We start from the raw sequence: 25,781 nt of genomic DNA on the forward strand, positions 1-25,781 counted from the left end.
ACGTCTCATGAGAAGTATTATTTCCGAGCCAGATTGCTTTTGATGGATGGGACAGGTGTTTCCTTTTCCTACTTTTTTCTTCTCTTTCTTCTCCTTCTCCTTCTTCTTTCTCTTCGCTTTCTTTTTCTGTTTCCTTTCGCTCTACCTTATAACATCGCGCACCCTCATATCTATTTCACTGCATTTTTCTTCTTTCTATCTTGTTCCATCATGTAACCTCGCAGCTTCATCCACACATCACATCTGTTTGTCTGGTATTTAAATGGCCAAGGCGTTATTGACATTCATCATCATCATCATCTACTACTACTGTGTCTATGTTTTCTCGATTGAACCAGTCACAATACATTACACTGAATTTATAGAACACAGATACTCGCAACCGGAAGGATTCACACACTTGGTTAGTCGTAGTTTATTTTGCATACCGTGTCTTTGAATACAGCCTGGGGACCTGTAGATACAATGTTGCAGTAAAATTTCTCCCCACAGTTTTGAGTTCTGCCAAAACTCTGTTTTACCACAGCCGACTGGTTGGGCCGTCGGGGCTGCAGCAGCAACTTCCCTGCCACTGCGTTCTAGGCTTCCGATAAGGGGACGGAAAGTACAATAGGTATGTAGTAGTATGTACCTCTCCGCTGGACAGGTACATCGTCTAACGTCACTTAAACTGTAAACATGGAGACCAACAAGGAGAATATTTATTCAACGTGCATTATTAACATCTCGTATCATTTCATCAATTATATTATCTATACACATGGTCTTTTAGACTGCTGGAATCTGCTAAAACGGCCTTTCTAGTTTTCTTCCGTTTTTAGTCAAACCAAGATACTTGGAACAGATTTCGCTGGCATATCGCATGACTAGATTTCGCTTTTGTGTAGGGAGATTGTGGAGGAAGAAAACGCCAATTCGCTCCTGTCCGGCCTACCCGCTCGGTATAACTCCATGACGTGTCTATATGTGCGCGCGTGCGGGAAGAAACTATACGTAGAGGGCAGAGGTCTCGGCCTTGGCGACCTGGGCCTCGTAGGGCTTGAGAGCCTCCTTCACTTCGGTGGAGAGGAACTTCTCAACCTGCTGGGGAGCACGACCGACGAAGGTGCTGGGGTCAAGGAGAGCATCAAGCTCATCCAGGATGGGGGCGAAGAAAGCAGTGCGACGGACGCGGTCGAGCAGGTCGTTGTTCAAGCCGAGCTTCTTGACGTTGTCGGCGGCTTGGTGGGAGAGGACACCTGTTGTAGCGCAAGAAGTTTTTAGGTTAGGGCTAGCTAGTGTGGGACTGGATTTGGGGGCCGCGCGACGTACGGATTTCCTCGTGGGCGTCCTGACGGGACAGACCCTTCTTCACACAGGCCATGATGATCTGTTATGCTATGGTTAGTATTATTGGAAGACACGGTTCTGGACGCGGAAGGCTTACGTTCTCACTATAGTTGGTCTCTTGGTTAGCTGGAGCTTCAAAATGGGGTTAGAGGCATCTGGAACTTACGTGGCCATGAAGGGCAGCTCATCGTTGACATGGCGTCTGATGACTTCAGGGTAAACAACAAAGCCGGAGGTGACGTTGTCTAACGGTTGTCAGCATCGGGAGAGATGAGTGGAAAAGGCGCTGAAAACTCACTCAAAAGGATGAGACAGGCATCGGCCGAAAGGAAGAGTTCGGGGATGCTGATACGGCGGATAGCACTGTCATCCTGTTCATGCCGTTAATAATGAAATCGGATAACGAGAAACATCTCGCAAACTTACGAGAGAGCGCTCGAACCACTGAGCGGAGTACGTGTCCAGAGCATCCTTGGGGAGGTTCTGAAGGTGTCTTCCGAGAGAGCACAGACGCTCGGACCGCATGGGGTTACGCTTGTAAGCCTGCACAGACCAACCACGTTAGTATTTCCTGTAGCTCTCATTGGTCCTTTGAATTTTTTCCTCACCATAGCACTGCTACCAATCTGGTCCTTCTCGAAAGGCTCCTCAACCTCCTTCAGCATGGCTAAGTGACGGATGTCAATGCCAATGCGCTCGCAGGTAGAGCCGAAAGAGCCGAGGGCATTGCCAACATCGACATCAATCTTACGGGAGTAGGTCTGGGCGGAGATGATGTACGCAGACTTGAAACCGGCCTTCTCGGTGACCAGCTCATCCAACTGCTCAACCTTGTCATGGTTGCCCTCGAAGATCTGGAGGAAAGAGGCCTGAGTACCGGTGGTGCCCTTGACACCACGGAAGCGCAGGTCATCGCGAGCCCGCTCGAGATTCTTCAGGTCCATGAGCAAGTCCTGGATCCACAGGGAGGCACGCTTTCCGACGGTAACAAGCTGAGCGGGCTGTCCGTGGGTGAAACCCAGGCAGGGCAGGTCCTTGTACTGCTTAGCGAAGGCAGACAGCTTGTCAATGACGACAGCAAGCTTGGGGATGAGGATATCGAGTCCGTCACGAAGGAAAATCAAGTCTGCGTTGTCGGTGCAGTAGCAGGAGGTGGCGCCCCAGTGGATGATTCCGGCAGCGGCAGGAGCGACCTGGCCATAGGCGTGAACGTGAGCCATGACATCGTGTCTACGGCGCTTCTCCTCCTCAGCGGCAACCTTGAATTCGTCGTCCTGAATAGTGAGATGGGCCTTCATCTGCTCAATGGCTTCATCGGAGATCGGCAAACCGAGCTCTGTGCGGGTTAGTCGGGCAACGGAAACGGGGTGACGAAAGCACGACAATGGGCAGTATGGTTTACCTTTCTCGGCCTCGGCGAGCCAGAGCCACAGCTGTCTCCAGGTAGAGAAACGGTTCCTGGGAGAGAAGAGATACTTCATCTCGTCGCCTGGAGTTTGGTGTCCCGTTAGTCCGATATCGCACTATGAGGGCAGGAGGTCGCCCGAGGTGTTATCGGGTGACTTACTGGAGTAGCGCGAGTTGAGAGGGGTCTGGTAGACATCGTTACTGGCAGACATCTTGGCCGTGAGGAATTGAGAAGATTGTAGAAGGAATTGAGGGAAGAGGAAAAGGGGAAAAGGCGGAGGAGGGGCGAGGCGAAAGTTGTGCGGGATGACCAGCAAATTTCTAGTGGAGTGGATGAACGCGGCGGGGTCTCCGCTTATCGGTCACGTTATCGCCGGAGTTGCTTATCACCACATGACGCCCAAATCGTGGGGGAGGACTTTTTTTTACACATATTATCACATTAGGAATATAAGAAGGTAAGGTAGGTATATATCTAAGATTTCCATCCTCATCCAAGCGCCGCCAATTGAGCCGACAAACCGCCTTTGTCGTATTTGACATATTTGCCTCGTCCCTTGTCGATCTCATGATAACGGTCCCAGAATCGGGCATAAAGTGGCTCGAGAACAGCCTGGACCTCCCGAGCCAGCACCCCGCGCACCTCCCGCTCCATATACAGTGCCTTGTGGCGGCCCACCAGTTCATCGAAACTAGCATTGAAAGCTTTGAACTTGTCTTTGATAGCGTCCTTGTCCTTAGATGAAAGTGATTTAACAATGGCGGCGGAGTCGACGACACCTCCAGATGCCGGTCGTGCTGACCCGCCAGAGCCCCGAGAGGTATACTGCACATCCAGAAGGTAGTGGGAAGTTTCTTTCCATGCATCGAGATACGTCGAAGTGGCCCGTTTGCGGAATGTGTCGATTCGTGCAATGCTGTCGGCAGAGCCAAGGTATCGGGCCAACTCAGAACTCTGACGGATGGAGCGATCCACTGTACAGAATACGTTGGACAAGAAAACGCCCTGGACTGCCTTCGAGCGGTGAAGTGCTCGGCCTCGAGCTTCCAGGGCGATCATAAGAGCTTCGATCATATCGAGTATGAAGTGCGATAAAAGGGTCATGCTGTCCGGGCTGACATCCAAGGGCGCCGTGGGCGCTGCATTGGTCGTGGACCGCCAGTTTCCATCTCCCAGAGATGTCAAGATCGATGCGAGCGGCCCCGAATAGCCCGTCAGGGTAGTAAGGGAGCTCATGACTTCATTGACAAGGGGAACAGACCCGCCATCTGGCGGGAGCATGGTAATCCCTGCGGCCTTGCGTTTTGTCTCCTCCAATAACTCCGAAAGCGACGATTTGGCCGTCTCCCGAACCGGCCTGAGAGCCTCGATGAAAAGGCTTTTCAGCTCCCCTGTTTTCGACTCCACACGGTACGACATGGCAGTAACAATCTCGATGATCTCGAACGCCAAAAAGCAATCCGTCATGAGGTTTGCCCTGATATACTGGTTGAGCTCTCGCAAAGTCTGCGCATATTCGCCCAAAGCGGAGCGGCAAGTTGCCTGCAAAGCCAGTCCCCGTTGATCACCTGTAAAGACCCGCACGAGAATATCATGTTCTGCATATATAAAGCTTTCTAAAGCGTTGGAATAGATCCCGATACCGTTGGTGCCTTGCCTGTAGGGACCGTCGGCAGCCCGTCGTTTGACAGTATTGAGAGATGCTATGGCCAGGTTCTGCAAGCTCGATGTGATATATGGTCCGCGAATATCGGCGTAAATTTTGAGAGCGGGGTTTCCGCCATCACCCCGTTGCGGCCCATAGCTCGCTGCAGAGCCGATAGCCGAACATACCGGGCCCAACTCCGCGATAGTTTCATCAGGTAGCGAGGGGAATGAGAGTTCTACAGTGAAGCGCAAATCATTAGTATCTCATGTCTGAGTGAGAGTTGTGTACTAGACACCGACCTTTAGTTAAGTAGTGTAATGGTTCGATCGGATTAACGTAGTCGCTCAGTGTGCCGCGGAGCATGTCCTGGAGCTGGGAGTTTCCAAGCACCAGCAAAGAAGTAAATTCGGAAATAGCTTTTTGGTTCGATCGTAGATTGGTTGAGTTGAGGTCGACCAAGGCCTTTTCCACGCGCTTCACAGCAGAGAGGTATTGCGACAAACCGACGGTCTGGGGGCTGAACAGATGTCAGCCAAACATTCCCTGAATAAGCCCGAACCCGCGAAGATGCTGCATACCTTGATCGTATAATTCCTTCTTCCTTTCCCTTGGCATCCAGAGGCTGGCGGAGGCGTTCAATGGCTTCATTGACCTTATCTATGTTGCTGTTGGTGATCTGTAGCGATTGGGTATTGCTGTAGATTGGCCCGATCGCATGCTTCACCACATTGCCCCCGGTTTCCAAGCGATTCAAAGAGCCTTGAATCTTCTTCGTCAGGAGTTTGAGCTTCTCGAGGTTGGCGTATAGCACCTCGACCTCCGCGCTCTCCTCCGCGTAGGCGGCGTTCCTGGGAGCAACCATGGCTGTGAGGATTCGACCTCGATCGGCGCAGGTCCCACTAGTGTGTCAGGCAATCAGGGATTCGTAACCGGAATCAGACACTCGCGACGGAAGGAGATGATGTCATGTCTTTGACCCTGGCGGTCAGGCAAGAGAAGAGAAGAAAGAGGGGAAGGACAGCAAAAATAACAGCTGGCCGATGAGGCACCTGGCCTCATGAAGCAAGCATACTAGTAGGCGAGAGAGAGGAGCTCAAGAAGCAAGCTTGTGGCCCTTCAATCTCCCCCGGACAGAAGAGGGACGCTAATCCCCATCCAGCAAGTTCGGCCCGTCTGCGGCGCCGAGGATTTCCTGGATGCGCCCCACGTGACATGTCGTCATGTTTCCGGCAGATTCCCGGCGCGTCTTCCAGCTCCAGCTTCGCTTTAAGAATGGAGTCCGGCCACGATCGTCGTGGCCTGGCCGCCATGGCTTCATCACTTGCATGTTGCTTCCCGCCACTTCCCCAATCCTACGCAGTACCCATTGCAACATGGGGGCTGCCAAGGCACTGCGTTTACGCTGGACTGTTCCTCCTACCCTCTTGATTGCCTTAGGCGGCGGTCTCCTCTATACTACGAGTGGCCGAACTCAGTCAAATAAGCAATTGCTGCTGCAGACCGGCCCAAAAGGCTTCTTCTCAACAAGCTCAAACCCGGACTCTGATAAACGGTCGGATAAATCATCCGGAAGCTCCGACTGGAACCCGTTGGGTCATGGCTCCAAGGAAGACCCGCACCATGATGCAGGCTCGATATGGACGAATGTGCTGCAAAAGTTCGAGGGGGTGAAGCAGTCTGTGGGCACTCCCGACTGGATTGAGCTCGACAACATCAAAAACTACATCATTCCGGACTGGACCCGATTGCTTCCACTGTCGGTGCAGAAGCTCCAGCGCGAGCTCTCCATGGCGCCCGGCTCCCTTGCAGACGATATTTGGCACGAAGCTCACGACCCAGACATCAACCCAGAAATTCTCCGCAAGGCCAAAGTTCGAGTTGGGGATACACTCTGCAACGAAGAATTGGCGTACAGACAGAAGCGGCAAAAATACGCAACCGCGGCGCTGGCCTCTTATCTGAACATCCCTGAAGATGAAATACATCCGGACGATGTTCCCATCATTGCCATGTGCGGCTCGGGTGGCGGTCTGCGTGCGCTTGTCGCTGGCACCGGCTCGTACCTCGCGACTCAAGAAGCTGGCCTATGGGATTGTGTTACCTATACTGCTGGCGTAAGTGGCAGTTGTTGGCTGCAGACGCTCTACCACTCGTCCATCACGGGGCGCAATTTCAACAAAATGGTCGACCATCTTAAAAACAGACTGGGAGTCCACTTGGCCTTTCCACCGGCAGCCCTCAAGCTACTCACCAATGCTCCCACAAACAAATATCTTCTCAGCGGCTTGGTCGAAAAGCTGAAAGGTGATCCCGGTGCCGATTTTGGCTTGGTGGATATATACGGCATGCTCTTGGCTGCGCGGTTGCTGGTGCCCAAGGGAGAATTAGGCGTTTGTGATAGGGATTTGAAGCTATCGAACCAGAGATACAACCTCGCCTCCGGAGCTCATCCACTTCCCATCTATACGGCTGTCCGCCATGAGATTCCTGTGCTCGAGAACCAAGAGAACCTCGAGAAACGAGAGAAGCCAGAAGATTTGATTAAAGAGTCGAAAAGCGAGGCATGGTTTCAGTGGTTCGAGTTTACACCCTACGAATTCTTCTGCGAGGAGCTCAGTGCAGGAATACCGACATGGGCGCTGGGAAGACACTTCCACGGTGGAGTCAATGTTAAACCTGAAGAGATCTCCCCCATTCCTGAGCTGCGCGTGCCCGCATTGATGGGTGTCTGGGGAAGTGCTTTCTGTGCTACATTGTCTCATTACTACAAGGAGATACGGCCCGTTATTAAAGGCATCACAGGCCTCAGCGGCATAGACTCCCTCATCCAAGGCAAGACGAAGGATCTAGTGCGAGTTCACCCGATTGACCCAGCCACCATACCAAACTATGTACTCGGCATGAAAGATCAGCTGCCACCGTCCTGTCCAGAGTCCATCTTCCGAAGCCGTCATCTCCGGCTCATGGACGCAGGCATGAGCAACAACCTCCCCATCTACCCGCTCCTCAGACCTGGCAGAGACGTCGACGTCATCATCGCCTTCGACGCATCAGCCGATATCAAACAAGAGAACTGGCTCTCCGTTGTAGACGGATATGCTCGACAACGAGGTGTCAAGGGCTGGCCAATAGGCGCCGGATGGCCCAGGGAAGACGAGCAACTCAAACAAACCGAAGAAACGCTCCGTCAGGCCCAGAACATCTCCCAGAAAGAGCTAGCCAACAAGATGGCCGAAGCCCAGGACAAAAGCAAACCCAACAGCCCTACCACCAACCAAAATACTACCTCAAACAACACAACCACCACCCCACCCACAAGTGCACAACATAAAAAGAAAAACCATCCCTCCACCTCCACCGACCTCGACTACTGCAACATCTGGGTAGGCACCACCCAAGAAATGGTGTCGGGCCAAGAACCCCCACCCTCCAAGCGCCTCTTCCACCCACAAGACACCGATCACTCCGAATCCGACTTCCACCTCATGCGCCCAGACGCAGGCATCGCCGTCGTCTACTTCCCCTTACTCCCCAACCCATCGGCCCCCGAGCTCCCCACCAGCTCCTCCCTTCACAAGTCCCGCACTCCTGCCCGCAAATCCGAAAACACTTCCAAAGCCCGCGTCTCCGACCCGGCTAAGCCTCTGACTCCATACCCGGGCACCATCAACCCAGACGTCGACGACTTCCTCTCTACATGGAACTTCGTCTACACGCCGGAACAAATCGACTCAGTGGTCGGTCTTGCGAAGGCGAACTTCGCCCAGGGTGAGGATCAAGTGAAGCGTGTGGTGCGGGCCGTGTACGAGCGAAAGAAGAATGATCGGTTACAGCGGGAGGAGCGGGAATCAAGGCAGCGAATGGAGGGATTCGTGCCGCTGTAGGAATTGAATCAACTTTGTTGGCACACAATTTGCATGTTTGGCATTATCATGCGGAGTTTGTTGGGGATTGAGGAGATTTGGAGTTGAAATGAGATTAAGTTGCGGTGTCTGATTTCCTGGTTTCGTTCTTTTACTACTAGCAAGTTCAAGCAAAGGCATTGTTTGTAGATAATCTACTGTTAGATATGCTAGTATGGTTGTGATATGATATGATAACCTCAATATGTATGGGTTGTATGATGCTTGAGCCCTAGTTTCTTTTCCTTAGTCTAAATTGCATCGTTTCGTTATTGGTGATTATTAGGTATTTATCATTTCCAGGTTCTCCATAAAACTACTTATATACTCGTAGGGGTTCTTATTATTAAAACCTACACATTAATCAAGCACGGAGATACACGCACCTATTGGGGGAAAATTACCTGGTCATTCGCTGTCAGTACATTCGTATTCGTATACCTGTATCGTGTAACTATGTAGTATATACAAAATCTCGTAACTCAGACCAGTCCAATCCAGTCGAACCTCCCTCCTATACATATAACAGGGAATACATATCAGAGGATTGATTCATATATATATTGGACCAAATTCCCCCAAGAAGTTTACCGTGCTATTTACCCTCATCAACAGACGACCACTCTTTCTTTGCATCTTTCTTCGCCTGCGAAGGCGTAGCTGAACTTCTCCCTGACTCGTCCTCGCTACTGCCCGCAAGACTCACGTCTTTGCTTTCGTCGGTTTGCTTGCGCAGACCCAGCTGTTTGCCTAGTCCTGGTATCGAAGACACGGCGGAGGCGGCTGCGGTGCTGAGGTCTGAGAGGATGGGGTGGTCGTGGTCGTGGTCGTGGTCGTGGTCGTGCTCGTTAGTAGTATGTTTGTCTTTATGGTTATATTTGGTTGAGCTGCTGTCTTGTTCTGATTCGAGGTCCTTGTCGGCCTCTAGCTCTTTAGATGGGGGAGGCGGCGGTGTGTTCTCATCGTCCTGATCTCGTGGGGTGTCAGTACCAGAGTTGGAGCCAGTGCCGTTACGGATGTGCCAGTCCGGTGGCTGAGTTTCGGGAATTGGTTCACCGGGCTTGGGCTCGGAGATGGGTCTTCCTGTGTCGGGGTGGGAAGTGCCTGGTTGGTTGGCGTATCGCCAGACGACTTTCAGTCGGTCTAAGGCTTTGACGCCCTTGCGTGTTGTGCCTTTGATGCCGTCGAGGGCCTCCCATTCGGCTTCGAAGACGCCGGAGTCGTGTTGGTCGCCGCCTTCGAAGTAGGCGTTGAACCAGACGTGCGCGATGGATGTTACCATGGCCCAGCCGGTGTAGGCGGCCTTGCTGCGTCGTTCGAAGTCGATGTTCACGTCGGAGGTGGGGATGCTGATGGGGGACTTGGGACGGAAGACGATGGCGGAGAGGTGTTTCGGGGGAGTGTCTGTTCTGGCGGGGGAATCGGTGGATGGATGAGGGCTGTCTTCTGTTCTGGATGGAAAGGTCGCGGCAGATTGGGGTTGTTTCTTGTTGTTGTTATCGGTAGGTCCGTTTGGAACTGGGTCTAAGGGCATCGTCTTCGACTTCCCATCATCGACTACCGTACGTTCACTCCGATGGAACAGATGATACTTCTTGATCTTCTTCCCCTGGTCCTCAAACCCCTCTACCGCGACCTTGACTCCATCTCTCAGTCCCCACACATGCACTTCGAGGATCTCCACCGGCCGTTCGATATACTTCTTCCCCATCTGGTTCGTCCATTGATCCACGTATCCCACCCACCGTAGCTGACTTGGGATACTCACGCCAGCCCCGAATCCGACTCGCATTCGCCGCTCGGTAAATCGCTGCAGTGCATCGTCTGCCTTCCACCCTTCCTGGCTTATCAGGTAGCTGCAGGCCACAGTGCCACTACGGCCTTTTCCGGCCTTGCAATGGACGACAGCGACTCTGTCTTTCTTTTTATCCTTCAGCTCCTTGGTGCCAGGCTCATCGAGCCGATGAATCCAATTGCGCATGCTGCCCGTCATGGCGGGGATAAGCGCAAACGGGGGCGGATGGTGATCGGGCCATGGGTAATGATGGATGCGGTTGTAGACCTCTGAGTCGGGATATCCGGTGCCTTCAGCGCGAAACTCCCAGATACACCAGTCGGAGTCGTGTTTCGAGTCGAGGAACTTGACGAGCTCGTCCAGGGGGTTTCTGTAGGCGCGTTGCGGGTAGTTGGAGGAGGGCCCGGAGGTTGCGATGACTGAAGGCGCGCAAGAGCAGGTGATCAGTTAATACGAGGGAGTGATTCGAAAGGCAAAGAATGATAGGGTTGGTCGCTTACTGTTATCGGTCACATAGCATAAGTCTAGACCAGCTTCAGGATGTTGTAACCGGGGGCCGGCAACGATTTGCCGGAGGATGGACGCCTACGTAGCTCCAGTCATTTCATGGTCAGCTACTAAGGAGGATAGGGAGTGGCTAGAGAGTATTAGTGCTTACCATAAGATCAAGCGACGTGGAATTTCTACTCGAACTGATCAGGGGATACTCAGGAACATGCAAGGGGGAGAAAGACAGACCTAAATCGTGAGGGGATCGTGGCGGAGACAAGGTGGCCAGGCGAATGACGCACGGGTCAACCTGGCGATCCTCTTGGAAAATGGATGGTCCAGATAGACTGGAGAAACCTGTGCAAGGTTATATATTCCATGTATTTGCCATGGGATGAGATAGGCCAAGCACAGAGTGATTGACAGGGGAGAGAGGCAGTGCACAGCTGCTACATGATCAAGCTTGTCAAGGAAAACATTGGAAAAGCCATTTGATTAATTGCAAGGGTCGGGATGATGTCACCGGGACACATTCCAACCCCATCAATTTATCTCCCAGACTACAACGATTATCTTGTATCAAGGAACATAAACTTGTGATGTATGTTGGTGTCGGTATATTTGAATATTTGAAAAATTGTAGATTCCGACTATACTAATTGATATATTTTTCCCAGATCAATCAATCATCGTGACCAGACCATCCTGTAACCAGACATTATAGATCCTCAACCCTATTCATCATAAACCCAACGAAAACCAAACTGTAAACAGTCATCAAGAACCAGCCCATCAAATCCATAATCAATATGATACATAAACTAAACCGCAAATATTTCCAGTATTCTGTCCTCATTCCGCCCGTCATCATCATCTATACTGTAATAACCCCATTTCATGACCTCAAGTCATTAACTTCCAACCTCCTTTTCCACCAATAATTCCACTATAGGCGCAATTTAAGCAACACCATATTCCTCCGTGACAGGAATGGTGAACTTCGGTGTCGGCGAGGTAACATTGGTCTCGCCATAAGCATAGAATTCCATGTCGCCGGGCAGAGTCCAGGCATGCTCGACTCGGATGTTCCATTCCGGGTAGGTAGCGGGCTGGATGCGGGACTGGACCTGAGGGTTGCCACCACAGGCAGTCAAGGCAGTGTTGTTGGAGTTACCAGTGCAGGTGGCATTGAAACCGGGAGTGTTGGCCGTGGCGACGCCGTAAATGTTGAAGGTGTAGGTGCAGGCGGCCGGGGAGCAGCCAGTGGTGAAGTTGGAGACGTGCCAGGTTAGAGCTGGGCTGTCGGCACGGCGGAGAGGAGAAGCCGAGGCTGTGAGGCCGAGGGTGGTGAGAGCAACGGGGAGGTAGTTGAGGAGCTGCATGTTGATAGAGTATATTTCCTTTGTTTGTGTGGTGAAGGTAACAATAAGTTTTGATGTATAGTATCCGAGTGGCGAATGGAGGATGTGTATGTATGTATGTCTACCGTTAGAGGATGAAGCGGTAGTTGATAATTGAGATAGTAGATAAGAGGGAGGTAATTAAGTATTATCAATAGCTGATTTGAAGGATACAATACTTTTGTATAAAAATGGAGGAAAGTAAGATAGTAGATAGATAGTAGATTGTAGTGAGAAAGAGGGAAGGACAGAGGCGAATAGTTATAATAAGCCGGGGATGATGTGCAGGTGGCGAGGAGAACCAAGAAACAAGCGCAACTCCGAACTGCTTCTGATTTCGACCCCAACAGAGAGTAAGAGAGAAGAGGAGTGAGAGAGGAAGAAGAAGTGGAGCTGCGGGTGAAACGAACCAGCATTGGCCCAACTGCGACGATCCCTTGAACTAAAAAAGGATCGGTGTGTGTTGGTGTGTCTCTTGTTCTCCATATGATTATCCCTTTGACCAAAAAAAGTTATGAAGAGTTTAACTAGGTTTGTCGTGGATTTGCATGGTTACACGAGAAAGATTAAGAAAAGAAAGCTGTCTGTGCTGGCCGATGATACAAAAAGAACTTCTACGATAGAATCAATTGACAACTCATGCATACATCCATTCCCTTACATCCCAAACTACTGTACTGTTAGTTCCTAGGGTCCATGCAAGTCGATCCCAATCTCATGCAGCCCGGATAAGAATAGAAACCCTCCCAGGCTCCCACAGTACAACAGCAAACAAACCAGGAACCAACAGTTAATCTAGTTCAGGAGTAACCTGAACCTCCCCTCGGCGATATCCCACGCAAAACAAATTAAACCTCAAATTTCTCCGACAAGTGGGACGAAAAGCCATTGCCAGTTTTTTTTTTCTGCCCAGTTCAAACCGCTGGTCAGGGCTGAAAATCCGGGCATTGAATTCTAACGGCGGTTTGAGGTTCCTGGTATGGTTCCATTATGTTGCGCCCGCGTGTCGCAGATGGGGGTTCCTAGTGCACACTAACCAAGAACTAAAAAAAATCTAAACTAACTATACATAGAGCAGGGGTTAGTTACGCAGTATCTAAGTTTTGCGGGTTGATTCTCATCCCCCGACTCTGCTGGCTGCATGATGGTTCCTGTGGCTTGAATCCTTCCTGGCCTCGGCTGCTGCTTGTCTCCCCACTCGCCCCATTCCTTTTTCTCCGAATGTCCCGGGCAGAGACAGTGCACGTTTGTGGTGATTTAATTTTACTACATGGTAGCACGGGCATCAGTCTGTCAAGTAATCACGGACAAGTGTTTCTCCTGACAGCTCAATTGATGTCTGTCAGCTTGTGTCCCTGTGAAATTAAATACATCGCTTAGGTTGTTGGCATAGGGGCCAAGATTCTACACTAGATACAGTAATAGTATACACGAATGGAGGGTACACACCACCCCCTTTCCAGCTGCCCATTTCTCTCCCCCAGCTCAATCGTTACTCTTCGCATCGAGCTGGTCCTCAGGAATAAGCCCCCCTGGCTCATAGTCTAACCAGCCTTCCTCTTCTTGCCCCTGTGCGATGGCTGCTAGTCGTCTCTTTCGCTTGCGTCTCTCCTTGGCTGCGGCCCGTCGGAGTTTATGCAACGCCTGCCGTTCCATCTCTGCCTGGGTCGGTGTCTGTCCCGAGCGATGAAACGACTCCTCCTTCCCGTTCCCCTCCTCTTCCTGCTCCGTCGAATCCGGCGGCTCGTGAGTATTACTGATCTCGTCCACAAGACATCCCACTGACCCATCCTGGATCTGCGGATGATGCCTGAGGCGCGACGCGAATGGGTCTTCTGATGGCGAACAGAGCTCCCGGATGGCAGCTCGTGTCTCCTCGCCGGGGCGGATCCCCCGTCCCAGCAGATCTTGCAGGTACATGTACCCGGACTCAAAGTTGCCTGCTTCCAGGCACATGACGATGAGATGCTCGAATGTTCCTTGGTCCGGGATCACGCCGAGAGATGCCATCTCCTTCGCGATGAACATGCCCGCCTCGGTATTGCGCGCCCGTCGACACATGCCGAGGAGAATGTTGTAGACAGTAACGTCGGCCTTGTCTGGACAGAGCGCATAGAGTTCTTTGTAAAACGCGATTCCCTCGTACACCACCGACGGGTTATCGAGGGCTTCGTGCTCGCACATCTCCAACACCACTTTGGCGCAGCCAAGCGGCACCGTCAGTTTGGTGGCCTTCAATTGCTTCAGCATTGTCCATGCGCCACGTGGGGTCGTTCTACTCTGCAGCAGATGCGTGAGAATGGCACGCGTGGAGCGGTGCTCTACCGCAATGTCCGCCATATGCATCTTACACAGCACCTCAAATGCAGAATACAAAGACCCCGACACAGCATGGGCCTCCACCATTTTCTCGTAGTCATCCAATTGAGGCTGCACATTGACCTCGACGAGGAAGCGGATCACCGATGCCGCCAGCTCGGTATCTCCAGCGCGCGCCGCCACACTAAGGACATTGCTGCACAGCGGATAACCAGGATGAAGATATCGCAGCTCCACCATCTGTCTCCAGATGTACCGTGTAGTATCGTAGTGCAGAGCAGCGCTCGCCACCTCCAGCACGTACAACCACAATTCCGAGCTCATGTCTAGACCCTGGCTTGTCCGTGAGCGCATCAGCCGGACCACCTCGTCGAACTCTCCAAAGTCGCAAAGGTAATATATGAGTAGGCTATGCAGCCAATTCTCAACGACCATACCCTTCCTCTCCATCTGCTCGACATGATCCAACGCCAGCTCGAACTGGTGCTCCCGAATCAACCCAGCGACCACAAAGTGCCATCCGGCGGGGCTCAACGGAAGCCATCGGTCTCGAAGCGTGCGCACAATCTCCTGACGTAGGAGGTAATCCGGATGAACCGCAAGGACCTGAAAGTAAAAGCGAGCACGTCAGCAAGTGCCTCGTTTCCAGACACGAAGATCATACCTGTAGCGCTGCATGAAGTGTCCCCGAATCAGCCGGTATCCCATTTTCCTCCATCTCCTTTAGTAATGCGCGAACAGCCTGTGGCGACCCACGTTCGGGATCCGAATTAGCAAGAATCAACCCCCGGTAATGTCGCATCTCCGGGCGGACATGGCGGTCTCGGATTAGAACACGCAGGATTTGCGTTGCACTTAGAACTCTCGGATATCGAGCTACTCGCTCCTGTAGCCTATTTTCTAGACGTTGCGAAGGTAGGTGTTTGAAATACTTGGGTACGCCTGGTGGCGGCTTGGTCAATCGCTCCATTGGCGATAAAAGGTCCCCTGGGCGTACATTATCCTGCGCGCCTGCATCGTCAGGATCGGAGGGTTGTTGATCGGAGGATGATGAGGAATTAGTAAAAGTGTGTCTATTGTCTTCGACAATTTCAATGGCTGCGTCGGTCGGTCGTGGGGTAAGATTGGTGAGGCATCGTCGCGGAGGATCCGAGATTGAGCTTCGTAGAGCGGTTATGCGATCATGTTTAGGGATGCGTCTCCCTGCTGTAAAGGAAGGTGTAGCTCGATTGAAGGTCGCAGCGTTAAACGACGGACAAAGGCAATACCACAGTCCATCGAGTACCAGGGTCGTTCGCGGCATCTCGAGCCCTTGCAATGACGGAAGATTCTCTACAACTTGGTCGGTCTCCGAAAGAAGCTCTATATCTGCACGTGACCGTGACGCTATGCATGCAAAGTTACAGAGACGAAAGCCTACGGACAAGGCTCAACGAATTTTGACTTTTTTTTGTGTAATCCGTACACTACAATCATATTGGAAAAAAGAAGGATGCCTAGGTGGCATGTTTTCCCATTGACAAATACAACCAGATACGCCAAGGCCATGCTCGACTAACCCGTCAAAACGGACATTTCCTAGCGAACTCAATCCCTACTAAACCTTGCCCCCCGGGGTATCGCTCATAATCTCTCTCATTCTTTCGTAGATAGAAAACCAATAACACTTCAAGCGTCTCTGCCACCACGGCCGCGGCCACGTCCACGACCCCGGCCTCCACCACGACCTCGGTCACCCCGACCACCCTCACGCGGTCCGCGGTTGCGATTTTGCGATTGGTTCGCCTGTTGCTCCTTCACCATCTCTATGATTTCTTCGGGGATTCGCAGGTATTTGATCTATAAGCGATTAGGGGGAGGAACTGAGGGGCGGCATTGAATACGATTCAGGGTGGACGCAGGATTGCAACTCACATTGTTTCCTCTGACGTAGACCTCCGGTAGCCGGAAGAAGCGATCACCTTCAGGGCTCGTCTGAACAACTTCCTTCAGTATCAAGTTCATCCAGTTGTCGCAACTGGCAAGGTGTCCGTTGAGGGTTTCGCCGTTCTTGAGTTCCACGAGCATGGGGTGGCCTTGCGCGGCCGTCAGGAGACCGAGAGGTAACTGTTCATGTGAGGGTTAGTAACTACAGCAGATATAATAGATTTTGGTAGGATTCAGAGGTGATTACCATCTTGCGATCTTGTGATCAATATGGACGGATCGACGTTGTGGGCGGATCGAAACACAGATGGAGCCAACTCCGTGAGAGGTGAAAAGCAAAGGATGAAAAGACTCTAATAAAGTCGCCGTATTCTGTCAAAGGAAAAGAGGAAGTTCAAAGCGAAATAGAAGCCTTCTTGACGACGTCAGAGTAAATATGAATCCAAGAAAGCTCCCCGCGAGCTCCCCAGCAGCGGTGCTCGCAACGACGGAGAGTGCCGGATAAACATGGGGCCGAGATCCGCCCGGCGCTGCTGCTTATCTGGATTGGCACCAGTAAGAGCAAAGTAACGTGCCCTACTTTAGAGTTGTGACTGTGATTAGTGTCTGGCTATAATACTCACTAATTAATGAGACAGGGTTCTTTAGTAAACTCCGTCTGTCTCCGGTCTTGGGAGAGGAGGCCCGAGGGCCAAGGATGTCCATTCATTTAACTCTGTCCTAAAGCCCGTATGACTCTCACTCTCTGTCCTAGGTAGTTTGCTCATGAATACAACATCGTCTGTACCTATTTACCAATCTATTACTACATCACCACTGTCTCACTCTCTACAATCCACCCCAACTGCGCCAACTACATGAACCTATAATACCCTCCATCCCATGTCTCTCTTCCCACGTCCATGTAGCACCTCCCACACAACCACCACCATGCAATGGCTACTAACAAAGTTAACTCTAATATGTCTTACCACCACCAACTTCACCCGCCTGGCAGCCGGTGCACCCATTCCTCTACCATCACCATCATCCACTACAATTTCAACAGCAGCCGGTTAGTCCCCCGCTCACTACTATCTACCATATCCCACATTCTAAACAACCCTTATAGACACCCACATCATGAAGAACGCCAACAACGACAACCCCAATCACAATGACCACATCCACACCCTCCTCAAATTCCAGTGGCTCGCCTCCCTCCTGAAAAAGCTCTCGGCCCTCACTCTCCGCGACTACTTCATCAACCTGAGCGTCCTCATCTGCATCATTGCGCTTTGCGCTCTGGCATACCGAATCGGCAGCAACACAATGCGTTGCCAGCGATGCCGAGTAGACCGGGCTGCCCAGCGCGAGGAGCGGAAAGCTCGGAGGGCGTACAAAGCCGCTGCGAGGAGACATCGATGGAAGCAATGGTGGGAAGGGAAGACTTCTTACTATCAGTATCAGTGCCAAGATCAGGGGTTTAGCTATGATGATGGGGCAGTTGTGATGGGGTCTGTTGGTGTGCGGGAAAGGGACGTGGAGATGGGAAGGTTGTCTGATGATGAGGGCGAGGGTGTGTTTGCTGGGGCGGATGCTCCTGTTCCTGTTACTATGCAGGCGGAGATACATGGTTTCAGACAGGCGTTGGAGTATGTGGGAGAGCTGGTGAGGGAAAGTGCACCGCCGCGGGCCAAGGTGGCAGTGGCTCAGGAAGTGGGTGGTTATGATGTGGATGTTGGTCTGAATGGGAAGGGTGGAAGTGGAGAGGAGTCGGATACGGAGGCGTCGTCGACGGTCGGGTTGGCGACGGTTACTTTGTCGACGGGAACGAGTAGCTTGAAGAGTGTGGATTGTAAGTCGTTGTCGGGGACAATAGATACCCTGGATAGTATGGGGTCGCCACCGCCCAGCTATCATTCATGAGGGACTATGGCTTCATGTGTAAGAATACTGATCGTGGAGTATGGGAGTTCAGGATATGGTTATGGCTCATGGCAAAAGGGTGGTTTTAGTATTTCATAATGTTTAATATTACAATGAAATGCTGGGTGAACGGCATGCATATAGGAACATTAGACGCATCGCTCACACCTTTGTCCGCTTGGCTGCTTCTTCGTTCTCGGCTTCATCTTCTTCATCTTCCACTGTGAGCTTTCGCTTTACCCGCTGATCTCTGCTGCTTGCATCGCCCAGGACAGCGGTCGACTCTGGGGTTGCAAGCACACCGGCCTCCTCTTCCTTGGCCTTCAGTGCTTCCTCGCGGGCGTTGAAGGCCTTGAGAAGAGCATCATAGCCCTCCTCGACATTCGTCACGGTCTCCTCCAGCTTCTCGACGCGCTCACTCGAGTCCAGTTGGATGAGTAGATCCCGATGACGCTTGTAGAGACGCTGCTTAGTGAGCATGCGCCACCAGTAGTATCGGCGGTCGTTGGGATCCTCGGCATTGTGCTTCTTGATTAGTAGTCGGGACATATTGGCTCCCCCGGCTAGGCGATTCTTGGCAGGTATTTGCCCCAGAAGATACATCTCCATAATGTGAGCAAATTGAGTGGAGGCAATCTTGAATTTTGAACGGATGTCATGCAACAACTTCGTAGGGATCAGTGCCGATGTTGGGACGCGTCGAGGGCGCTGCCTCTTTGAGAGCTCTCCGTAAGGGTTGGGATTGATGTCTACCTTGTGCCCGAGGAACTCCGGCAACAAGATGTGGTAGTCTGCAGTGTCGCGGAGGGCATCGAAAGCCTCGTTTGGGTCTTCGACAGTCAACTCGGTGATTGTTGGGTCCTTGAAGCATGCGGCGTGGATGGTGGTGTAGAGATGAGTCCCATGTCCCGAGCCTTGGTGAGGAGGCAAAACCAAGAATTGAGCGATTCGCAGCCGAGCCGGCAGCTGAGCAGGTCTGATCTCGGGTGCTGGGAATGGATCGTTCACAACTGTCCGACCCTGTGTATTGTCTCGCTGGTAGAACCACCAGCGATAAGTGGTCGCATATCCGACAATGGAGTACTGGGAAGCTGTTGGCGTAGGCGGTTTCACTTTCTCATAGCTTCAACTTCGTTAGCTGTAGAAAAACATAGGACGGGATAAAGCATACACAAAGTAGACTGTCCATCTCTCAAGTGTCCATTCAGGATCATCCGTGACCAAAGGTGTACCGGCTTCGATGAACAGCGATACAAAGATTTGCGCGCGGTCCAGTAGTCGTCGAACTTGAGGATCAGCGAGAGAGCCGGCCCAAATTTCGTAGTTTCTGTCTCGAGTGACATAGCTGTGAACGAGCTTGCCAGGTGGTACAAAGTCCTTTGCATCTTCGTCCTCCTGGACAGCCTTTTCATAGTCGGGAAGTAAACCGAAGGCCTCTGTAATAATGCGCCTGAGTTAGCCAAAAGGGAACAGAGGTTATTCCTATCTGGAACAGACAGCGACCAACCTTCCGGAACCCAGGGTTTCAATGTTTCCAGCAGGTCGACAGCGGCAATATCGCCAACGGGCTTGAACTTCTCATCGTAAGAGATATTGATATTCGGGCGGAGGTCATGGGCTGCAAACCGCAAGCGGATAATCAACCCTTTATAACCGAATATTTGCTCCTCATCGCCGAAGATGGGATATGTGAACTGAGGGTGAAAGCTGGAAATCGTCTTGACTTTCGTCTCGCCGGGTTGGACGATCGTCAGATGGACGGCATCGTTGGCGTCGCAAGTCCCTAAGTGAGGCCAATTCAGTCAGCCGACTCGCAACATGGAATATGATGACAATGGAGTGAGAAAGGGGTATAATTACAGTCGCCTTCACTCATTGTGCCAGTTGCCGAGTGGAGAGCCAACTACTGTAGCAGAGACTTGGGTTAGAGATGGCTTGAGTGGGAGAGCGCAGGAGCTTTATTTGATTGCCTAGAAGATGGCGCGTGTTGCTCTTTCGAACCTCGCGTTGCGCGGAGCTAGCTAGCTATAACCGTTTTCGGTTTAGCGCCGGTAGGATTCCTCCGCAGTCTGTCAGATGAGATGATAATGAGACAAAGAGCTCTGCCACCAAAAAAGAAAAAGAAAAGAAATCTCATTAGGTATGCATGGAGACACTTCAATCCCTTTACAATCTTAGTCTTAGCATAAGTTTCGCAGTAGTTGTGCTGGCTTTCTATGAATGGCTGCGACAAAATATATCCAAACTGGCAGCCTCATATGACGTCGACGTAGGGATTAACATACTAACCTCGCATACATGAATCTTCAAGAACTATTTGAAAATGGATTCATTTGAGCACGAAGTCAAGACTCTGTACTCTAGGAGGTAGAGTATCGGTGGTCCGAAAATCAGGTGCTGTGCCTCGGCTCCAGGTCCCCGGCCCATTACTAGACGACTCATTGATTTGTTAGTAGTAGTAGTTCTTAAGAACTACAATGGCGGGGCAAGTTATCTCTGGCACCCCGCAATTGATTCCACTGCTGCTGCGATAAACATAAACCCCAGACTGTCATACAACTTGCCCAGTTGATGCCATTGGCTCTCTACACAGTCATCTTAACGCAAATTCACAGCTCCAATAAGGTCGTTCAAATCTTTGGCACCATCAACATGTCAGTGTACAGCTCACAGCGGATAGCCTTGATCGGTCTGGGAACCATCGGCATATCCATGGCAGCGCTTCATCTCTCTCGTGAGAGCAACATAGTTGATGTCTTCGATACCAGACCGGATTTCGAGCAATATATCCATAAGACGCTACCGATTTACATGAGCGAGCTGCCATCACCAAATACCGAACCTAGGTCAAGTCCTGAATCTCAACCATCAACGTCATTGGTAGCGTCTCTTGTCTCTTCTGGCCGTCTGCGAATTCACTCGACCCTAGAAAGCGCATGCGCGTCGGCGACCATTGTCCAGGAGCAAGGACCGGAAAATGTTGACTGGAAACAAACTACCTGGACCCGGATCGAAGCAGTAGCCCCGTCTTCTGCGCATTTCTGGACAAGCACTTCTGGAATTGCTGCTTCTATTCAGCAAGCCAAGATGCAGGACAAATCTCGCTTGCTTGTTGTGCATCCTTTCAATCCACCGAATATAATGCCTCTTCTCGAAATCGTACCGGCGCCAGAAACTTCCGCTGAGCGGGTGGAATTTGCTCGTGAATACTTCTCTCTACCTGGATCGAGACATAGGCCTGTGGTCATTCGAAAAGAGATTCCAGGGTTTGTGGGAAATCGGTTAGCCTTCGCCCTACTACGGGAAGCTTGCTATCTGGTTCAGGAAGATGTTGTAGATGCAAAGGACCTGGACACGATACTGATGGCTAGTTTGGGACCACGATGGGCTGGAAACGGTGTGTTTGAGAGCTATCAGTATGGCGGGGGAGAAGGTGGCATAGGTTCCTTCTTGAACAAGCTTGGTGGCACTATGCAAACCATATGGGATGGGCAGGGGAGAATCAACGTGGAGGGGGACGAAAGAACGGAGTGGAAGGAAAAGGTCATTGCACAAGTGAATGAAGCCTATGGAACGGTGTCTGCGGAACAAATCCAGATAAAGGAAGCACGGCTGAAGGATATCATTGGGATCCAAATGAAGGATTACAACCGCCATGGACCTGAAGTATGAGGAACAGACATGATGTTAACCCTCCCGGAACTGATGCCCACGGAAGTCTGGATATTGCGGCCTGTAAACTCCCAGGCGACTGGCTAAATCGATAATTCACCGATGCTTGGAAGCCATCAACATGTACTCATAGGTGGATTGAGCAAATTCAAAATAACCTTTCATGTGTTTACCCCATACATTGTAAGTAAAAGAAGAACATGAAGCCGAAGAGATAATTATAAACCATCCCTGGGGCGGCAGTGGGTCTCCCGTGCCTCGGACTGGGGCGTGCCTTTCCCACTGCGGCAAATCGCAATCAATCCATAATCAGGGCCGTCCACCTCCGCCACGTTTTCAGTTCTTCTGTCTCCTACCGCCTTGGAACACCTGCTTTCCGCCCGCTCTCCATCGTCTCCCCTGTCTCACTTGCTTCTCCGGGCCTATTTCCAGCTCGCCTGTCCGCTTTTCTATTTAGACGCCATCACCGCTGCCGCGGGATCAGGGGCATATCGAGAATTTTGGTCTTGGAGTTGGCAACATGAGTGAAACCTTCTAGAGCACGGACGAAGCTCTGGAACAAGAGGCCGATCATGGAGGGACTCTTCACTTTGCTCGCATTGAGCATTGTGATGGCCATTACGTGAGTCGACTACCCCTTGGAACTTGTCGCCTGCTCGGTGCGAACTGTCAATGCTAATTTGCTTTTCCCCGCTGCATCACATAGATCATTTGTCGTGGGATCACTACCGCTCGCCTTCACACTTTCTCCTTCTCAGCTGAGATTGATATCCTCCCTTGGTATGGGAGTTCTGGTTGGGACATCTTTGATCGTTATTATTCCGGAGGGAGTCGAAACCCTATACAGCGCAAACTCCCTTAGCAGTCGGAAAGAACTTAGCAGCCGATCGACAACAGCCGTCAATTGGCAACACCAGGCTGTACCTGTGACCAACTTCCCGAGGACATTGGAAGGACTAGATTCCTCTGATGTCGAACTTACGCCTCGATCGGTGCTATCCGACCTGCCATCCGCACCTGTCACGGTACCTACAACGCATTCTACACTAGATGAAAGGCCCAGAATTATGGGACGCAAGGACGATACATCGGACGATCACACCGGCGAGGATCACGACGAAGATAACTCGCCCCACGCTTGGATAGGAATTGCACTCATTAGTGGCTTTATACTGATGTACCTCATCGACAAACTGCCCGTCTTCGCGTCATCCTCCAAACAGGAGCGAATTCCCTATCACATTTCGCTGGATAATTTGGGTTCCGGCCTGCGGCGTAATTCGTCGCCGTCACGCGAGGGGGGCTTGCTTGACGCCGGAAATATTCCCAGGAGAAGCCACAGCTTTGCAACGACAACTGGACTTGTCATTCATGCTGCCGCCGATGGAATTGCCTTGGGTGCATCTAGCTCTGACACTGGGCTGAGCTTCATCATCTTCCTGGCCATCATGGTTCACAAAGCCCCCGCATCATTTGGCCTCACCTCAGTGCTACTGAAGCAGGGCCTTTCTAGTCGTACCGCTAGAGCGCATTTATTGATTTTCAGTTTGGCTGCTCCTGTGGGTGCTCTCATGACATTTTTGTTTGTGCAGATCATGGGCTCGGGCTCAGAAGGTGATGGCGTTGGGAACCGCTGGCGAACCGGTGTACTTCTCTTGTTCTCGGCTGGCACATTCCTGTAAGTTCATCAATATTTAGCGCCTACGGTGCATGGTGATACTGATGTTTCTAGATACGTTGCTATGCACACGATGCAGGAAAACAGCCCGAACTCATCGTCACGTGAGTCTCAGGTCAACGGATACGGCGACCATAGAGAAGCACCGTCAGCATCGGACAAGTCTATGAGGGACCTGATCGCTTCTGTTGTTGGCATGGTTCTTCCACTGTTCCTGCAGATTGGCCATGCCCACTAGATACTATCAAAATCCTCTTCTGGATTCACACCATGTCTCTTTCTTCTCTTGCCTTTAGCTCTCCTGGGTCAGTGAGCTACACGCCGTTTTATAAAATACGGACGACAAATTTTTGTAGACACCGTGGAGGTTGTCTTGTGTAATAGATCTTGACAGTTGTTACTGGGCGGATTCCCAGTCTTGGGGAACCGCGGCGATTTTGTGTTATATTCCCTGCGGGGTTATGCCTTTCTTGTTGTATTGTCCTTGAGTCAGTGCCGCCACACGTCATGGCCACGATTTTGAAGCATTTGCACGGTGCGGTTGAACCCTCTACTTTGATCATAATTGCATGTGTTTTTTTTCGTCTTCTTTCAATTTGTTTCGCTTCTTTCCTCCCTCGTGATCACTTTGACGTAGACTTGGCTTAGATGTGGTTGGTATAACGGTGCGCCGAGAAGTCGGAGAATTACCTCTTCCCCACGTTGGGGCAGTGATGAAACTATTCGGCAAGACTGAATCATTAGTAGCTTTTACGGGAGGCTCCTGCGTGGACCCATGGTTGTACGACGCATGCCGTTCTTCCACTCCCGCGTTGAGACCGGTATATCTTCTACGACTTGCAGTGGAACCGAAAAGTTAGACCGAAGCACCAGACATGGTGCTCTGGTGCCTTGCTTTTGGAACTGTCTCTCTGTGGTAGACTACGTACTAGATTTTCCTGGCCTCGAGACGGGTGAGACTCCACGTCAACTTCACGTCGTCTAGTTAGCAGTTGGTGACGACAGTGGTATTGATCCTTGTAGGTATCAGAGAAAATATAGTGTGGAACAGGCACTTTGGTCCTATTTGCTGGCTGCTCAGCTGAGCTCGTCTCTCCGGCCATCATCTACTATTCATTCTAGGGGAGACTATGGCGTGGGAGATGTGTAAGAGCTACAGTCGATAGACGTAGACAGGACCACAGCGGCTCGAGAGTGCGGATGGGGCAATATTTGGTCGTGGAGACGGACTTGGAGCAATGACGCCCTGTCTCCACTGGGGACGTAGCAGTGGTTATTTTATAACCAACTATCATCTATAAGACCAACAGTTGGTGCTCGTTGTATGTATCCCAAACCTCCATACCGTTGCCGCCGTCAGGATAGTCGGTACCGACCACGAGCAGCGCCAGGACAGTAGCACTACTAGTTAGTTAAGACTAACTAGTTCATCGTTAACTTTTACTAAGGTACTTTATTCTGGGAGCTGACTAATCTGGATTGGTACCAACGGGGAGATATGGGTGGATTTCCAGCGATACCGCTGCACGAATCAGGGGCAGAGAAGAAGCGCCATCGGCTTTGCTTGGCGGGTAATCTGGGCTGGTTTGGAGGGTTTCCGGGGGAAGAAGAAGAGGAAGGCTGCACCTGACCCGTCACGACATCGCATGATCCAGACTTTGTCTTTCCTTCGTCGCTTCTTCTCCGCCTGCTTCTGGATGGCGTCGGGAAGGCCGCACTCAGTCCTGATTAGTTCTGATCTTACCGCCCTCCGTCCGCTGTACCGAAGTACCATTAGTACGTAGTTACTTACCATTACTCTGTACGGGACCTACCAATCCGTCGTCTCTCCTCTCATCTTTCTCTTCCCCCCCCATCGGTCTCCTTCCAAACTTCCCCCCATCCAGTGTGACCTTACCTCCAACTTACTCTCTAACTTTTTTTGCCGTTTCTTCTTCTTCCCTCTTTTCCTTCTTCAGCCATTTTTGGTATCTATAAAACTTCTGACCCGACCACCCACACTCCCACTCTCTTCTTCCCTTTCTTCCCCCCTATTCCCTTGTCTACCGCCAACCTTTCGTCTTCCCTGCCCCGGCGGAGATCGTCCACATCCGTCTTATCTCTCGCTCTTCCCCTCCGCCTTCGTTTTCTCTTTTGGATTAAAGCAACCCCATTCTCTCGTTTTCTGTGCTACGCCTTCTCCGTTTATGAACGAGAAAGGGTCGCAAGGGGTTTGCGTAGGGATATCTCGTTCACCGTGTGAAAGGCTAGTCGGGTGTTATACGCAATCCCCTGGATGACACAACCGCTCCTCACCGCGGCAGTCCA

The 25,781-nt window shown here is 51.4% G+C and overlaps 10 protein-coding genes across 10 annotated transcripts; 4 read left to right on the forward strand and 6 right to left on the reverse strand.

The window, feature by feature from the left end:
• Nucleotides 1–684: 684 nt before the first annotated feature.
• Nucleotides 685–3,027, reverse strand: ade13 (adenylosuccinase ADE13). The gene is made up of 9 exons (XM_025664981.1): nt 2,897–3,027; nt 2,732–2,818; nt 1,938–2,665; nt 1,756–1,872; nt 1,628–1,700; nt 1,496–1,574; nt 1,427–1,433; nt 1,312–1,369; nt 685–1,238 (listed from the first exon to the last, which is right to left on the reverse strand). Exons 1-9 carry the CDS (start codon nt 2,946–2,948, stop codon nt 988–990), a joined length of 1,452 nt encoding a protein of 483 aa, XP_025517790.1. The 5' UTR covers nt 2,949–3,027; the 3' UTR covers nt 685–987.
• Nucleotides 3,028–3,226: 199 nt separating this feature from the next.
• On the reverse strand, nt 3,227–5,460 carry BO85DRAFT_467534 (EXO70 family protein; the record flags this gene model as incomplete). The annotated part of the gene is made up of 3 exons (XM_025662194.1): nt 4,964–5,460; nt 4,685–4,902; nt 3,227–4,620 (listed from the first exon to the last, which is right to left on the reverse strand). The coding sequence occupies exons 1-3, from the start codon at nt 5,245–5,247 to the stop codon at nt 3,227–3,229; spliced, it is 1,896 nt and encodes a 631-aa protein (XP_025517791.1). The 5' UTR covers nt 5,248–5,460.
• Nucleotides 5,461–5,664: 204 nt separating this feature from the next.
• BO85DRAFT_447738 (putative phospholipase A2 (PlaA)) lies at nt 5,665–8,559 on the forward strand. Its single transcript, XM_025659779.1, has one exon. The coding sequence runs from the start codon at nt 5,759–5,761 to the stop codon at nt 8,267–8,269; it is 2,511 nt and encodes an 836-aa protein (XP_025517792.1). The 5' UTR covers nt 5,665–5,758; the 3' UTR covers nt 8,270–8,559.
• Nucleotides 8,560–8,882: 323 nt separating this feature from the next.
• BO85DRAFT_457931 (putative phosphatidylinositol-3,4,5-trisphosphate 3-phosphatase) lies at nt 8,883–10,962 on the reverse strand (the record flags this gene model as incomplete). Its single annotated transcript, XM_025661551.1, has 3 exons — nt 8,883–10,501; nt 10,583–10,667; nt 10,960–10,962. The coding sequence occupies 3 exons, from the start codon at nt 10,960–10,962 to the stop codon at nt 8,883–8,885; spliced, it is 1,707 nt and encodes a 568-aa protein (XP_025517793.1).
• A 2,299-nt stretch (nt 10,963–13,261) lies between these two features.
• BO85DRAFT_393796 (pentatricopeptide repeat protein) lies at nt 13,262–15,593 on the reverse strand (the record flags this gene model as incomplete). Its single annotated transcript, XM_025656897.1, has 2 exons — nt 13,262–14,896; nt 14,955–15,593. The coding sequence occupies 2 exons, from the start codon at nt 15,591–15,593 to the stop codon at nt 13,457–13,459; spliced, it is 2,079 nt and encodes a 692-aa protein (XP_025517794.1). The 3' UTR covers nt 13,262–13,456.
• Nucleotides 15,594–15,719: 126 nt separating this feature from the next.
• Nucleotides 15,720–16,651, reverse strand: BO85DRAFT_447740 (U6 snRNA-associated Sm-like protein LSm4). The gene is made up of 3 exons (XM_025659780.1): nt 16,464–16,651; nt 16,205–16,396; nt 15,720–16,129 (listed from the first exon to the last, which is right to left on the reverse strand). The coding sequence occupies exons 1-3, from the start codon at nt 16,464–16,466 to the stop codon at nt 15,959–15,961; spliced, it is 366 nt and encodes a 121-aa protein (XP_025517795.1). The 5' UTR covers nt 16,467–16,651; the 3' UTR covers nt 15,720–15,958.
• Nucleotides 16,652–17,057: 406 nt separating this feature from the next.
• BO85DRAFT_252410 (uncharacterized protein) lies at nt 17,058–18,202 on the forward strand. Its single transcript, XM_025654945.1, has 3 exons — nt 17,058–17,114; nt 17,179–17,270; nt 17,328–18,202. Exon 3 carries the CDS (start codon nt 17,339–17,341, stop codon nt 18,122–18,124), a length of 786 nt encoding a protein of 261 aa, XP_025517796.1. The 5' UTR covers nt 17,058–17,114; nt 17,179–17,270; nt 17,328–17,338; the 3' UTR covers nt 18,125–18,202.
• An 84-nt stretch (nt 18,203–18,286) lies between these two features.
• hat1 (histone acetyltransferase catalytic subunit HAT1) lies at nt 18,287–20,000 on the reverse strand (the record flags this gene model as incomplete). The annotated part of the gene is made up of 4 exons (XM_025661552.1): nt 18,287–19,247; nt 19,296–19,560; nt 19,632–19,907; nt 19,985–20,000. The coding sequence occupies 4 exons, from the start codon at nt 19,998–20,000 to the stop codon at nt 18,287–18,289; spliced, it is 1,518 nt and encodes a 505-aa protein (XP_025517797.1).
• A 776-nt stretch (nt 20,001–20,776) lies between these two features.
• Nucleotides 20,777–21,796, forward strand: BO85DRAFT_367163 (3-hydroxyacyl-CoA dehyrogenase; the record flags this gene model as incomplete). Its single annotated transcript, XM_025655810.1, has 1 exon — nt 20,777–21,796. One exon carries the CDS (start codon nt 20,777–20,779, stop codon nt 21,794–21,796), a length of 1,020 nt encoding a protein of 339 aa, XP_025517798.1.
• Nucleotides 21,797–22,130: 334 nt separating this feature from the next.
• Nucleotides 22,131–24,212, forward strand: BO85DRAFT_518632 (Mn(2+) transporter ATX2). The gene is made up of 3 exons (XM_025664982.1): nt 22,131–22,418; nt 22,503–23,474; nt 23,529–24,212. Exons 1-3 carry the CDS (start codon nt 22,369–22,371, stop codon nt 23,710–23,712), a joined length of 1,206 nt encoding a protein of 401 aa, XP_025517799.1. The 5' UTR covers nt 22,131–22,368; the 3' UTR covers nt 23,713–24,212.
• Nucleotides 24,213–25,781: the final 1,569 nt, after the last annotated feature.

Source organism: Aspergillus piperis, assembly GCF_003184755.1.
Source record: "Aspergillus piperis CBS 112811 unplaced genomic scaffold BO85scaffold_5, whole genome shotgun sequence".
NCBI lineage: Eukaryota > Fungi > Ascomycota > Eurotiomycetes > Eurotiales > Aspergillaceae > Aspergillus > Aspergillus piperis.

Excerpts from the sequence above, each read along its gene's own strand:
- BO85DRAFT_447740 (XM_025659780.1), bottom strand. Across the intron at positions 16,130-16,204 it reads TCTACGTCAGAGGAAACAAT|ATCAAATACCTGCGAATCCC; the intron begins GTGAGTTGCAAT and ends AATCGCTTATAG.
- ade13 (XM_025664981.1), bottom strand. The coding sequence starts at position 2,948 with ATGTCTGCCAGTAACGATGTCTACCAGACCCCTCTCAACTCGCGCTAC. Across the intron at positions 1,575-1,627 it reads TGCCTGTCTCATCCTTTTGA|ACAACGTCACCTCCGGCTTT; the intron begins GTGAGTTTTCAG and ends GACAACCGTTAG. Across the intron at positions 1,239-1,311 it reads GGACGCCCACGAGGAAATCC|GTGTCCTCTCCCACCAAGCC; the intron begins GTACGTCGCGCG and ends GCGCTACAACAG.
- BO85DRAFT_252410 (XM_025654945.1), top strand. The coding sequence starts at position 17,339 with ATGAAGAACGCCAACAACGACAACCCCAATCACAATGACCACATCCAC.
- BO85DRAFT_518632 (XM_025664982.1), top strand. The coding sequence starts at position 22,369 with ATGGAGGGACTCTTCACTTTGCTCGCATTGAGCATTGTGATGGCCATT. Across the intron at positions 22,419-22,502 it reads AGCATTGTGATGGCCATTAC|ATCATTTGTCGTGGGATCAC; the intron begins GTGAGTCGACTA and ends TGCATCACATAG. Across the intron at positions 23,475-23,528 it reads TTCTCGGCTGGCACATTCCT|ATACGTTGCTATGCACACGA; the intron begins GTAAGTTCATCA and ends TGATGTTTCTAG.
- BO85DRAFT_447738 (XM_025659779.1), top strand. The coding sequence starts at position 5,759 with ATGGGGGCTGCCAAGGCACTGCGTTTACGCTGGACTGTTCCTCCTACC.